Consider the following 15000-nt stretch of genomic DNA (forward strand, 5'->3'; position numbering starts at 1 on the left):
CTCAGGATCCTGTTCTGGCCCGCCTTAACTGATATTATAGAAAATTGGATATTATAAAAAAAAAAAAAGACATAACAAAATGTTATTATCAGTATTATTCTAAGTTATGGATTATGGATAAAGCATATGAAGTGACAAGGACATATATTAGAAAATGGCAAAAAAAAACGTAAAAAGAAATGCCAACATTGAAAGGTGAGAAAAGGAGTGTTGATACCACACAAAGTATTTGTGTGTGCCTGACCTACAAACCACACACCCGTGAGAGTGGCCAAGCAGATTAGCATAATGCTCAAGTTTTGGGCCATTTGCAGGTAGGGAAGCACCCAAATGCAAGGGGTTAATATAATAATTGAAAAAGAAAGAGTGCCTGTGTCACTGAATATCTGGACCCTTTACCCTGACTGTCTTGAGACCTCCTAATTTTCACCCAAAATTTGGTACTTTTCATCAAGGGAAAAAGTCTCCAACGCTGATGGTCATGACATGTACGTACATGCTGTGCCCACTATGAGTTACTTGTTTGATTGTTTTTACACATAGATGGCTACACTTGTACTAAGTCACCAATGACCCAGTTACAAGTACTGCCTGTCTCGCCTGTTTACCCTTTTCTTTGATTTACGAAAATATTTTACGTTATATCATTTTGCTGTTACTAATGTTTAATACATTATAATAATTATAATTTTTATGATAAAAATAACACCAGCGATATTCATATCACTAGTAAGAACTATGTTCTTCCCGCCAATTCAAATCAGGCACGGTCACAAGGTTTACTAATTAACTCCTTTGTGGCTAAGTACTAGCAGAGCCATCTATGTGCAGAGACATTTCACAAAAAATATAGAAAATGAGCACAGCATTTTTCTCTCGCTTTTTTTTTTTTTTTTTTTTTCTTCCCCATTTTCATTTTCCCCGGCGGCATTGGGTTAAACTGAGATGATGATGGTATGACTAATGTGTTGCCAGATTGGAACCATTTTTGGAATGGCATGAGGCACATATCCTTGGCATAGGATGGACTGCACATCATTTACTTATATTGTTGTCGGAGGAATGTTGGTAGAATTTTTTTTTTTTTTTTTTTTTTTTTAGAGTTATCAATAACTGTTGGATATTCATTATAGTAAAGCTTTTCAGAATTTTCTGTTCTCTTTTTGTGAGACTGTAAGATCAGAGGCATTCTATCTCTTCTTAGATGTATAGTCCATTAATACTGAGACAGGGTATGGAAGTTAACTATTATTACTACTGAGGTATGAAGCACCTGTATTGCTTTTTTGTTTTGCTGCTGTTTTGATGGTCATTGTTAGGATCCAAGTGTAGGGTGAGTTTGACCAATTTAAATTTGGGAATTGGTTCAGAAAAACAGATTATTATATTTTTTTATGATGCTTAGATGTATAGACACATAGGCCAACAAATATTAGTATATACATCTTTAGTTCTCCAGTAGGCCAATGTACCAGTATGTATATCTGTGTAGTAATGTCTATAAAAACTTAACTACTAAAATATACAAGATGTTTGTATCAGTCATCCCTTTTTGTATAGGAAGTTCATAAAAAAGGTTGATCATTGGAAACCTGTAACTGATGGAGTGATCAGCTTTGCTTCGTAAGTTTGACTGTTTCCTTAGCCCCTGCCTTCCATAGAGCAGTTGCCTTGTTATGGTTACTTTTGGCAACTATTTGATAAAGAAAATGATATACACAAAAGGTAAAAAAATATATTTACAACTGCAATTTTTAAGGGAAATTATATACCCAAAAAGAAAAACAAAAGCTAAAAAAAGCCCATAGCTTCAATGATGCGAAGGCATCTATGATTGGCAGTAAGTGACCAAGGCAGCAAGCAGCTTTGACTTCGAATAGAGGCAGCTGTAGCCTAATCAAATTTGTCAAACTTTTGCCCAAAGATTTCACCAAGTCTTATATTTAATTTTTAATGTATTATTATTATTGTTGTTGTTGTTGTTGTTGTTGTTGTTGTTGTTGTTGTTGTTGTTGTTATTGTTATTATTATTATTATTATTATTATTATTATTATTATTGTTATTATTATTATTATTATTATTATTATTATTATTATTATTATTATTATTATTGTTATTATTGTTATTATTATTAATGTTATTATTATTATTATTATTATTATTATTATTATTATTATTATTATTATTGTTATTATTATTGTTATTATTGTTATTATTGTCATTATTATTATTATTGTTATTGTTATTGTTATTGTTGTTATTATTATTATTATTATTATTATTATTATTATTATTACTATTACTATTACTATTACTATTACTGTTACTATTACTATTACTGATTATTATCATTATTTTGTCCCATCACTAGAATTTTCAGTTTCTTTGTGAAAGTTCTGCATGTGATTGATCTGATCTTATCAGACTGACAAACAACCACCATTCCCACGTAAATAAAAATGATAAACAAACAAAGTAGGTTACATGAATCATGTGAGATTCCTCATACATATTGCATCATTTTGATTAGATCTAATTATGTAAATTAGACATCTTTATTATAAAAGAAAGTAAAAACATTCTGTGCTGATAAGTGAATTTTACATAAACTTCTTTTGCTTTATATTTCATTAACGACAGTCTAATTATGTAAATCCAGTATAACATAAGATCAAGATGGATATTATTAAAACAAAAGTGGACATTCCACTTTGTTGGTGACAAAGAGGAGCATACAGAAATCCTCGAATTCATGCAGAAACACAAAATTTAATTAAAAATGTTCTAGTGTGATAGGGTCTCCAGTATCAAGTGCTGTGTATTGATTGAAAAGTACTGTAAAACTGTATGGTTAACTGAGATAACACGCTTTTCAGGTGATACTCGCCTGGGACTGCTATGGACATGTGAGACTTTATATAATAGATCTCAGGTAAGTATATTTTTTTCTTTCAAAAAACTTTCTTCTGTGATTTGATTATAGTCATATATTACAATATTAGAGCCCGTTTTCTATTTTTTGCTGTTTTGTAGGATATCTTAATTTTTTTCCTTGTGTTTAACAGGTCTGCTATGCACCTTCCCTTGGAGGAGCATGGCTGGTGACACTAGGATGTGTACTTTTGGGGTGTGTGTGTGTGACGGCAACCATTGTTTTGCTGGCTCTCTCACACTGCCGAATCAGTCTCTACATCATGGCCTATGCCCGTTGGGTTGGGTTCACGGCAAGTAAGTGTGGAATGGCATAAATATCATGTCGATTCATCAATTTTTGAGGTAGAAGCAGTCACCCTTTCTTGGGGAAAAAAAGATTATGATATTTGAGAATCAGTATTCTAAGAATGAAACATCTTACAAGTGTATGTAAGTATTAGAAAGTAATATTTATTTCTCTTTACAGTGGTCCTGTTCTGCCTGGCTGCAGTCGTCTTTCCAATGGGATTTTATGTTGAAGAGATAGGCGGAGAACCTTATCAACTCCCAAACAGTTTCCAGGTGAGTGGAATAGTTTTTAGCATGGAAAGCATACATCTCATATAATAAAGATTATTTGGCATTTTCTCATGAAATATTAATAATTTTTGTCTCATATAAAATCTTTTATCATATGAGTATAAGAATGGTTATTGCCATTTTAGAAGATCGATGAACAGAACATTTATGTAGATATGAAAATCTTATATCATGCCATATTTTTTTTCCTCCAGGTCGGATATTCTTACATATTTTTTGTGCTAGCTCTTTGGATGACAGTGGTTTCAGAGCTTTTTGCTGGAAAAGTCTGCCTACCTAATTTTTAAGTCATGCATATTGAAAATTGGTGGACAATGAGCTTTGTATGATAAACTTTTTTCTCGTGAGAGAAAGTAAAGAAGAAAAGAAATATGAAGGTATTGAAATGTGAAATACCAGAAAAATGTAAATAGACAAAATAATTGAGATCTTGTTCATTTCCAAGTTATCTGTGATGTTTGGGACTTGATATAGTCATAATACAAAGTAACAAGAAGACTATTAGAAGGAGTAGGTATATTTTTGGGTTCTTTTTTCCCCTTTTCTGTTTTAGGTAATGTACAGGAGCTTTAGTATTGAACCAATTATTTTTTTTCCCATCATTTATAAATTTGCCAAGCAGTATGTGATATGACTTATGTGTGACGATTTGCTACATTGCTATTTTAAAGTAATGTAATTTTAGTGAAATAGATTTTGAATTACTGGTTTGATATTTCGTTTTTTGTTTACATTTATATTGAATGTATTGCAATTTTAGGCACCAAACTTGCTTAAAGTTATTCCAGATAAAGAAAGTACATATCTAGACAGTGAGATTTTTAATTCCATAAAGCCATGGATCACAATAGGCTTTGATGACGTAAAATAACTTAACTGAAATGTAATGGTTATATAGCTACTAATTTTTTGTGTTATGTTGTAGGGATAATAGTTAATGTCAGAACAGATCTGAGAAATTGGTGAAAGTTTTGAATGTGTATTTTGTCCTTTGTGTTAGTTATTAGTTTTCTGAAAATGAACTGTCAAAGAAAATAGTATTTTTCCCCCTTTTTTTTTTTTTTTTTTTTTTTTTTTTTTATTATTATTATTATTATTATTATTATTATTATTATTATTATTATTATTATTATTATTATTATTATTATTATTATTATTATTATTATTATTATTATTATTATTATTATTATTATTATTATCATCATCATCATCATCATCATCATCATAAATTTGCACTTGTTGGAACTGAAAGATTAGATGGTAGGAGAGAAATAGAATATGATTTTATGTAAGGGAAAGTTAATGCACAGTTATACGTTATTTTCTCTCTAGCATATTCTTATTCATCTGTGGTTCTTTTGGAAATATTGGTTAGAGACATAGGTTTAGAAAATTTTGGCACAGCTAATGGAGGTATTGCTTAATTCGACAATAAAATCTGAAGGCTTCTGTAGATTTTGATCCAGGCAATCGTTCAGAACTCTAAAGTATTGGAGAATTTTTCTGGTATAAAAATATTTGATTATTAGAAGAATGTAGGCTCACTGCTCTATTTTCATTGAATGTAATTCAGACGGTAATGGAATAGAGACAGTATGTAATATTATTATCTCATAAGAATTAAGGACATACAAATATATACATTATTTCACTGTATATCTGAAATCCAGGCAAGTTGAAGGAGTTTAGGGTTTAGTGAATGTTTTTTCACAGTCTGAAGGAACATAAAGGTACAATTACTGTTGCAGTATATGTTCCATTGTGGTGTTTATTGAAGGGCAGATGGTGCCAAAGTTTAATGTTAGAAGATCATTTTTACTAACATTATTTTAGAAGGTGAGGTGGGGAAGAAAATGCCATAAGTAAGTTCTTTAGGGTAGCATTAGCTCAATAATCTTTTCCCTCCAGCACTATTATTTTTTTTTGATCAGTGTTGTCACTATTGCTCTTCAAAACGACTCCAGTTTATTGCAGCATATGAAAACTGTGTGTAAAATTGTAACATGTAGGTCAAACTCTGTAACAATTTATGTAATAGGTACAGCTCCTTATACAAATATGATATTGTCTGTTGGTAATATAATTTGTAATTCTTTTGTTCTTTGCATATATTCTTTACATGACAAGTACCTGTGAATATTTATTATTATTAATATTATTATTGTAATTATAGTAACTTTTTGATATGTGAAATGATTAAGCACAAATAGGAGAAATTTGTGATAGTTTGTTAGAATCTAAGTTCATATTTCATTCCACTTCCTCAGAGATCTGATTTCTTAGTTCTTTTTTTTATTCTAAATTTATGAACTTTTAAGTTGGTATGTTTCTATGTGTGCTATGTCTTTCTGCTTCTTGGGAGTTCCTTGTATATACACTGTATTTTTTCACATTGTTTGGCAGTACTGCTTAGTAACACTTTTTGGATGTAACTCTAGATAATATTTGAAGACAGTGGTTCCCAATTGGGGAACCTTGATCCCCAGGGTGCTGCTCACTTGATCTAGTTTACCCCTTTCTTGGTTTTCCTAAAGATCTATTTTTTTTTTTTTTTATTGCTAATAGTATTGATAACATTGTCATAATCTCAATGCCAGAAGTAATAATAATAACAGTAATGATATCTAAAATAAAACTTTCAAAAATTCAAGTAATGGGGATTTCATGTGAAGTTAGGTAGACTTACAAACTGACTCCTTGGTGACAATGTGGAGCCATCTATAAGTATACAAAACAAAACGAAACTACAGAGGACAGTGCAATTAATCAGTGCCATGGGTTAACTTCAAAATTGAAGAAAAAAAACAAACTTCAGCATATAGTGCATTATTATTTACAATGAGGTCCTTGTAGATGAAAAACTTGGGAACCAAGTATTTTTAAGCCATGAAGGTAAGATAAGCACGAGTTGAAGTCTTGTGTAATTGTGAATTTCCATCAGAAAAAAAATGAGTGTTAGTATATATTTTGTTTTTATGTTGGGTAAATTTAATATCTCACCAGTTATGATCTTATACTACTGAATATCACAGAATTATATATTTGTGTTTAATTGAATGTATTTATCTATATATTGATATATATATAAGAATACATATATAAAGTATATGATAATAAATAAAAAAAGAAGTGCAATATTTTCCATATCCTTACAAATGAGGAAATTGTATACCATTGAGGGGTCAAGTAATTTCTAGGTGACAGATCTTGCCATTAAAAGTTTTATGATTTCCAAACATCAGGTATCATCCAATTGTCAGTCTTCATGGATGTCCAGTGATACTGCTAAACCTTTATTCCTTTAGTATCTGTAATATTTTTCATCTGACCTAGAATGTTTGTTACATTGTAACATGGTTACAAAGTCACAAAATTAGTATTTCATTACATTCTGATTTGGCATATCAAGGTGGATCCTGCTAGTCATCATCAATGAAATGCAACAATACATCAATGGCAAATTAATATATATATATATTTTTTTATGTAAACAGATACTAAAAATTATATGGAAATATATTCATATGATGAAATGTTATGAAACTATAAGCTACAAAATATCATTGATGATGATATTGCAGAAAACAAACAAAAACTAAGTATTTCTTATGACAGCTAAGCACATCTACCTGTAGTGGTCATTTTAAAAGCCACAACTGGGTGGGTTGTGTAGTCACATCTTGCCTCTCACAGACAAGGTAAGAGTTATATGCTGTGTCAACTGATTTTAGGTAAATCAAAGAGGCTGGGTTCAGATTCTTTTTGTTTTATCCATAAAAAAGTAGAACTTCTAGAGAAAGTACATATAGGATTTTGCATCAGGTTCAGCTGTATAAAGGCAGATCAGTGAAAATGAAAAAGACTGAAACAATTTCAAAGATTTGGGTTTAAAATTGGATCCAGATTTTGACCCTATATAGAGGTTATAAAGCAATAACCAAAGAAATATAATTCTAAATCTTAATGGTACTTTGCTATATATACATATAGAATAACTTTATTGTAATATAAAATATCTCTTCATCAGAGACAATTCTGTCTCATATAAAATATTGATGACAGAACCTTTTATTAATAAATTATTCTCAAACATTTTTTTCTTTCATAAGCATTTCATCTGACTAAACTGAGTAATACATACACTTCTGTGTACACACATATGCATAGCAACTTAACATATCCTGTAATAAGAATATGTGATGTGAGAATAAAAGTAACTAATACTTAAAAATGCATAATATAAATATATCTCACTAAAAACCTCACCTGGCAAAAAACTAGTCTAGTATCACAATACTGCTGATATAAGTATCCAAAATGTGAAATTAAAAGCATATCTAAATATACATATTGTATATAAGTGCACATATAAAATCTCAAACTGTCTATTAACACCTTGAGACATGTCATTTCATAAATTACCCAGTCAATAAGTCTCTCTCTCATAAATACTTTCTAAAAAAAGACATTCGTAACCACATTCAAAATATGGACTCGGACAAGGAGTAATATATATACAACCTACATAGTAGAGAAATTAATAAAGTTATATGGGTTTAACCTATGCTTTGTGTATCATATGTAATAGGACAATGGTGAAGAGAAGGTAGGAACTCAGGAAAATAGAAGGAACCCCTCCTCTCTGTGTGAGAGAATCCTTTTCCACTTCATTCTCTTTCGCTGGACGCCACGGGACGGTTGCTGAGGGTTTCACTGGACTTGCTGTTGGATTTCCTGGTTCTCCTGTGTGATGAATATTGTGAATATATAGTCATAGTATAATTATACAAAGAAATATTGGTATGACTCCAAACACAAACTGGTATGATTGTAAGACAAAATATTAGCATATTAATTTGATCCCTATCCTGATTATAAGACCACAAAATAAATATTTTGTAATATGACTATTAGCAACATTAAGGAAGAGATAAAGAATATGTACCCAGGTTCTTTGTATTCTTGTTCGGAACTGATGGTACTGCTACATTGGTGTCAATCTTATACACCTCAGTGTCTTTGTCTGCTAAAGTACATTGGTGTTCATCTCTCTGAAGTGGTATGAAGTTTGGATACTTGACCTTCTTTGGTAACTGGAAAGAAAAAAGCTGTGTTTTTTAATCTCTGCAAATATCATGTTTAATGCAGATGTTTCAAATACACAGTATTATGAAATCACAACCTTCAGCAGAGAGTGACAAAAACAAACAAATGTTTCTTTACTTACCCTATCTATAATAATCCTGCCGTGATTTTCACATGAAGGTTCATGTTGCCCATAAACAATCATTTCCTGCAATGTGGAGATCATGCGTGTGTCCTGCCAGGTAGCTTTATCATGCAAGATTTCATAAAAAGATGTGTTGAAGTAGCCTGGGGACGAATTTTTTTTATTAGCCATTTGTGATGGATGAATGATAAATGTTTTTATGTAAGAAAGAGGTACTTATGATAAAAATAAGTGAGATTTAAGATAAACCTAAATGAGACGTTTTGTACATGTTTATATGGATGAATACATTTGCTACAGATTATTTACTAATGAAAATAATCTTTCTATATGTTTTTTATCATTATTATTATTATGAAGTTCAGCAATAATTCCTAAACATTGTTTTTTATCTGCAATTCTACAAAATCTTCAAGCACATGGGCAAGATGTGTAAAGCATTCATTATAGTTCCTAACAACTATAACTTAAAAGCTTGCCAATTTTTCTCTTACGCTGAGGGGCTTTTGCAATGATATAGCGGTAGATGTTTCCAAGGTGGATGTCTATGGGCTTGTTTGCTCTGTCCTTCATTCTTGTTAGGGACGAATTTTCAAACTCCTCATTGATGAATTCCTCACTGATGGGCAAGAAAGTGGGGCTGGGATTAGTACAATTTTGGGAATTTTTGAGTTTTCAACATATATCAGTGTTATAACTAAATGCATGCAATAAAAGAGCTCTATACTTTTCCAGGAGAAAAAAGAAAATGCAATCTTACTATAAAAGGAAAGGAAAATCAATATTCACCTGAAACTCTGGTCATTGAATATATTCCTGAAAAGAAGAACAAGATTTTTAAATTATACGTAGCAATTGTAATCTACTGTAAGGATAACTTAAAACAAATCTGACGCGCATGGCATGTACGTCCAAGGCATTACGACTGTGATTTTACTTTATTAATTGTTTTTACACATAGATGGCTACACTTGTACTAAGTCACCAATGAACCAATTACAAGTACTGCCTGTCTCACCTGTTTACACTTTTCCTTGATTTTCGAAAATATTTTATATTATCTTATATTGCTGTTACTAATGTCAATAACATTATAGTAATTATAATGTCTATAATAAAAATATCACAACTGATATTCATAGCATTAGTAAAAAAAAAAAAAAAAACATTTTTCCTGCCAATTCAAGGAAAGGTGAAATCAGGTAAGGTCACATGGTCTACTAATTGACTCCTTTGTGGCTAAGCACTTGCAGATCCATATATGTGCAGAGATATTTTACAAAAAGAAAAAAAAAAAAGAAAAAAAAATGAGCACCGGACTTTCCTGGTAGCATTGAGTTAAAAAAAAGTAATACTAATAATTGTATAATCTCAGTACAATATAAAAGACCCAAGACCAGTCATCATTTTTAATTAACAAATTTTTCATACAATATTTCCATAAAAAAAAATCCACACAATATAATACATTTCCAAATGCACAAACTAACCAATAACTAATCAAAGGCTTCCATTAAAATTACCACCCTCAAAATAAACTTAAACGTCATCATATCCATAAATTTCCGTAACATCATTTCCATGAGAAACAAATTCCATTCTAGCCTAAACATCAGCAGCAAATATATATCTTTACTTACATATCATTATCGAAGAGATCCTGAATGCCAAATGTATCAAAGACGAGAGCCATGTCAGGTCGTGAATAACAGCCTGACAAATTCACTCTTGGGTAATAAGTTAGGAAGGCCAGGCACATCTCATCTTCGGTACTGAATCCACCCTTGGAAATTGAAGGTTTATTAGCATAAATAGTAATACAGAATGAATTGTAATATATAATGCTGATTTGCTATTTAACATTTCATATAATAAGTGAGGGTGGGTGGAGGTGTGTAGATGTGGCTAAGGGTGTAGGTGTGTAGGTTGTGAGTGTGGGTGTAAGTGTGCATGTTCAGGCACTTGTGTGACATTGTAATACACAAGTATTTCAAGCATGTTTATATTTCAAAGACCAGTAAAATACGTTTCATGTGTACAGTGTATGCCAACATCACACATTCATACATTAAAAAATAACTAAATGACAAAAATAGCAGTCACTTACAAATGTTGGCATTTTTCTCTTGGTGGAGTCGTAGCCACACTTGACTATTAAGGAATCTCCAGGCATGACTTTCATTTCTTCGTTCAGCACTCGAGCTTGCTGATAATTGAAATCATAGGACATATCTGTGTGCATGGGAAAAATACCTCTTCTTATTCATCCTTGATGTAAAAATGAACTTACACACACACACACACACACACACACACACACACACACACACACACACACACACACACACACACACACACACACACACACACACACACACACACACACACACACAAAAGTGCCAAATGTAATATTTAAAAAAAAAAAGAGTATGATTATCAGCTTTTTCTAATTCAAAGACTATTGAAAAAATATTTCCAAATTTCTTTTGAATTTGCTTTGATATTACATTTCAAATATAAATATGTATACCATTTCTTTAAGGAAAAACTAAAGAACTGTGTTATGATATAGCCAGTTCAGATGCTCTCTAACTCTCTCCTCCACATAACCTAACAGCAAAGAGAAGGAATGCCAAAAAAAAAAAAAAAAGAGAAGCAAGGGATAAAAATAAACAAATATATAAATGAAATAAAACAAAAGATATAAGACAACAAAATGCGTAAAACTTACCTCTAAAGACGTTTGGTAATTCCTTTCCTTTCCGTATTTGTGTGATGGAAATCGAGGAGCCCAGTAGATGAGCATGTAAAAAGCCTTGGAACACATTAATCCCAGTCGTTGGTAGCGTCTGTAATTTAGTTACAGGAATATCATCAAAAATTCTACAAACCATTTCTAGTGCAAAATAATTATCATAATTTTCATTCTTTTATGGGTAATGCTTTAGTGAGAACAGAGATAGATACAGAATTACAAACACACACAAATTGAAAGACACACATACACACACACAGAAACCATGCAAAAATATCCTTATAACTACTCTATTAATCACCTCATCTGTGCAGTCAGCTGTACAAAGGGCTACAGTATTCCACTTTTGGCCGGGAGGAATAATATGCGTGGGAGATACAGTATGTCCTAGGGTCAGGATTCCTGCATCATATTGCCGCAGTTTTTCTGTGTACATTATTCTTACACCTGATGAGTCCACTACACCTGTAATTAAAAGGGATTATATTACACTAAAGTAAGAGTTCTAACATAGTAAATATGACAAAATGATATGATATGGAATCACAGGTAGTTGGTTGTTGGTGAAGCAGTGATGAAAATGTTTTAGAATGTTTAGGTAAGTTTGTTAATGAAAAAGCATACTGGGATTTGTCTATTACACACTTCAGACACTATTATCTTTTCTATCATGTGAAAAATAAGGATAACAATGAAGAAAAGTATGTTGTAACTATTACTGATAGGCAATAAAAACATGATTTACAACATAAAAGACTCGTAGAACATATCACTTACCCTTTCTCAGATTTGGGTTATTATAATGAATTTCAAGCATAAAATATGTAGCCCCACCATGTTCCTCTCCCAAGGGAACTCCTACATGGTCTGGAAACATCTCACCTATTAAAAGAAAAAACATACAAGCATGAGTTCATATACTCTAACTGTTTTAAAAAAATAGGCTCTTTCACCTCATGGAAAGAATATAAGAATCTAAAATTTGACGATGTTATCTATCTATATCACAGATCTATTATATTAAAAATAATCACAATAACAAAATAACAACAATAATCTCTTCCTCCTACTAACCCTCTGAACCGACAGCCCAAGCAACGATAGGTGTATTACAAGCCGACCAAGAAAAAGGCATGTTGCGGTCATAGCACTGGGCCCCCTTGGCAGCAACAAATTTCTCCAAATGTCTGTTCGAGTTGGGAAGGTGACATTCGTAAAGCAACATGTGGTGGACGTGTTGCAGGTTGGTCTCTTCTATCTGGGGTACGTACTGGTAGGTGGAGGGAAGGAAGAAGATTAATTCCTTATTGAGAGATAGTAATATGGGTAGTGAAAAAAATACTGTAATAAAATAGGGAAAAAAGGAAAAATATGTATAAAATAAATACAGATACACAGATATAATAAATATAGTCATATAATAAAAGTAAAAGAAAGCTTTCTAAAGAGAAGAAAAAGAAAACAAAGAAACTACAATTGACAGCCGACCTACCCCAATAACATGAGTCTTTTGCCTCAAATTGGGTATCTTGTACAGCTTACACCAATAGAGCGTTCTCAGGTCATCTGGCAAATTCACCTGAAATGAAGAAAAATTAAATTAACATGACCCAATCTGCTTTAATCTAAGTATAACTGTTTTGCAAAGAAGATTGGGAAGACATTCATCTCAAAAAACAGCTGCTGTAGACTGTTGTTCCTGAGGTAATATGGTTGTCTGATCATAATGCCTGGAAAGAGGGTTAATTTGATGGCTGAAAGGCATTATGATTTATCTTATAATACAGCAACTGCAGAATGTTGTTTGTCTAGATGCCTGTATGTAAAATTATATTCTACTTTAACTCCACTAACAACAAAAATAAACTATGATGAAATTAACAATAAAATATAATCACTATTGCTATTAGTACGGTCATTATGCACTATTATTATTCCCATTATATTAATGAAGATAATCAATGTTACCATCATTATCAGGAACATTAACTACTATTAATGATCAATATTAGTCACTATAATTATTATTACTACTATTATCATCACTATCATCATTAATATTAATATCAACATTATTATCATCATCATTCTTATAATCATCATTATTATAATCATCACTATCATTAAGAAAATTACAATTACTAAGAAGCTTATAATAACTGCTGCTGCTAAAACTACTACTACCTTCTATACTACTATCACTACTACTACTAATACTACAACTACTTCTACTACTACTATTACTGTTACTATTACTGTTACTATTACTACTACTACTACTACTACTACTACTATTACTACTACTATCATTACTATTATTACTACTACTACTGCTACTACTGTTACTATTATTACTGTATCGCTTTCCCTACTGGTACTACTACCACTACTATCATTGCTATTATTACTACAACTATTGCTATTACTACTACTGCTACTGCTAATACTACTGTTACTATTACTACTACTACTACTTCTATTATTACTACCAATGCTACTACTACTAATGCTGCAAGTATCATTTTTGTTACTATTACTACTATTAACACTGTTGTTAATTAATAATACCATCATTATTGTCATTATCTTCATTACCATTATTGCTATCACTATCATCGTTTTCTTATTATTACTATTATCATCTTCATTACTGTCATTATCATTATTACTGTCCTCATTGTTAATACTATCAGTATAATTGCCATTATCATTATCATCATTACAATTATTATTATTATAATGGTTATTATTAGTAGTAGTCGTATTATCATTATTATCATCATCAATGATATTATTGTCATCATTATTATTACTATCAATCTATCATTAATATTACTATTAATCTATCATGATTATTTACTATCAATCGCTATCATCGTCATGACATTACCAAAGCCCCACATGCTAAAACCTTCCCCGTCAAAGAGCAAGCGAAAAGAGCAGTTCCCTCACGCTCGGAGATATGATGTCCCAGTGTTTGACGTCGCGCGAGGCCCTCAGAGGAGCGAGCTTGGGTTCCCGCAAGTAAAGGCTTCTGGTGCCGCGGTGACTGTGCATTCCGATCCTGTCTTGCGTCGTCGGATCCTGCTCGTCGTAGGACCAGATGACTCGCACGGTGTCGCCCTGGAGGGATGGAAAAGGGGTTTGTGTTAGTGCGTGTACATACACTTGTATAATTTCAGAAGAGAGGAACAAGTAGGGATCCACATAAGTTAAGAATATTCCTCAGGACAAAGCGCGCGCGCACATACACACACACTTACACACGCACATTCGACATACCATTTACAATAAAGAAAATTATCCCCATTCATACAGCATAACATCAGGAATATTATATAGATCTGCTCTTTATAAGAAACATAATTTAACTTGCCTTGTCACGTATTGTATGTCTGTCGACCAGGTAATCACTATAGGATATTTTTCACAGGTAAAGTTACGCTTTGCAGCCACGCGTTCACAGCAATGGCCTTGGTTTAAGTCCAACGCCCTTAGTTT

General features: G+C 31.8%; 2 protein-coding genes across 2 annotated transcripts in view; one reads left to right on the forward strand and one right to left on the reverse strand.

Moving 5' to 3' along the window:
• The window catches only part of LOC125024904 (modulator of smoothened protein-like), a 5617-nt gene extending 1028 nt beyond the window's left edge, over positions 1-4589 (forward strand). Inside the window, exons 2-5 of the mRNA XM_047612670.1 lie at positions 2878-2933; positions 3067-3229; positions 3402-3496; positions 3709-4589. Of these exons, the coding sequence (XP_047468626.1) occupies positions 2878-2933; positions 3067-3229; positions 3402-3496; positions 3709-3801 (407 nt within the window). The 3' untranslated portion in view covers positions 3802-4589. The remainder of the gene's footprint in view (positions 1-2877; positions 2934-3066; positions 3230-3401; positions 3497-3708) is intronic.
• Positions 4590-4735: 146 nt separating this feature from the next.
• Positions 4736-15000, reverse strand: part of LOC125024903 (DBH-like monooxygenase protein 1) — a 72499-nt gene continuing 62234 nt past the window's right edge. Inside the window, exons 5-17 of the mRNA XM_047612669.1 lie at positions 14452-14622; positions 12992-13078; positions 12574-12769; positions 12277-12381; positions 11801-11964; positions 11476-11593; positions 10852-10976; positions 10385-10527; positions 9534-9560; positions 9239-9363; positions 8742-8887; positions 8460-8607; positions 4736-8257 (exon numbers count right to left, since the gene is read on the reverse strand). Coding sequence (XP_047468625.1) covers positions 8076-8257; positions 8460-8607; positions 8742-8887; positions 9239-9363; positions 9534-9560; positions 10385-10527; positions 10852-10976; positions 11476-11593; positions 11801-11964; positions 12277-12381; positions 12574-12769; positions 12992-13078; positions 14452-14622 — 1737 coding nt within the window. The 3' untranslated portion in view covers positions 4736-8075. The remainder of the gene's footprint in view (positions 8258-8459; positions 8608-8741; positions 8888-9238; positions 9364-9533; positions 9561-10384; positions 10528-10851; positions 10977-11475; positions 11594-11800; positions 11965-12276; positions 12382-12573; positions 12770-12991; positions 13079-14451; positions 14623-15000) is intronic.

Source organism: Penaeus chinensis, chromosome 4, assembly GCF_019202785.1.
Source record: "Penaeus chinensis breed Huanghai No. 1 chromosome 4, ASM1920278v2, whole genome shotgun sequence".
Taxonomy (NCBI): Eukaryota; Metazoa; Arthropoda; class Malacostraca; order Decapoda; family Penaeidae; genus Penaeus; species Penaeus chinensis.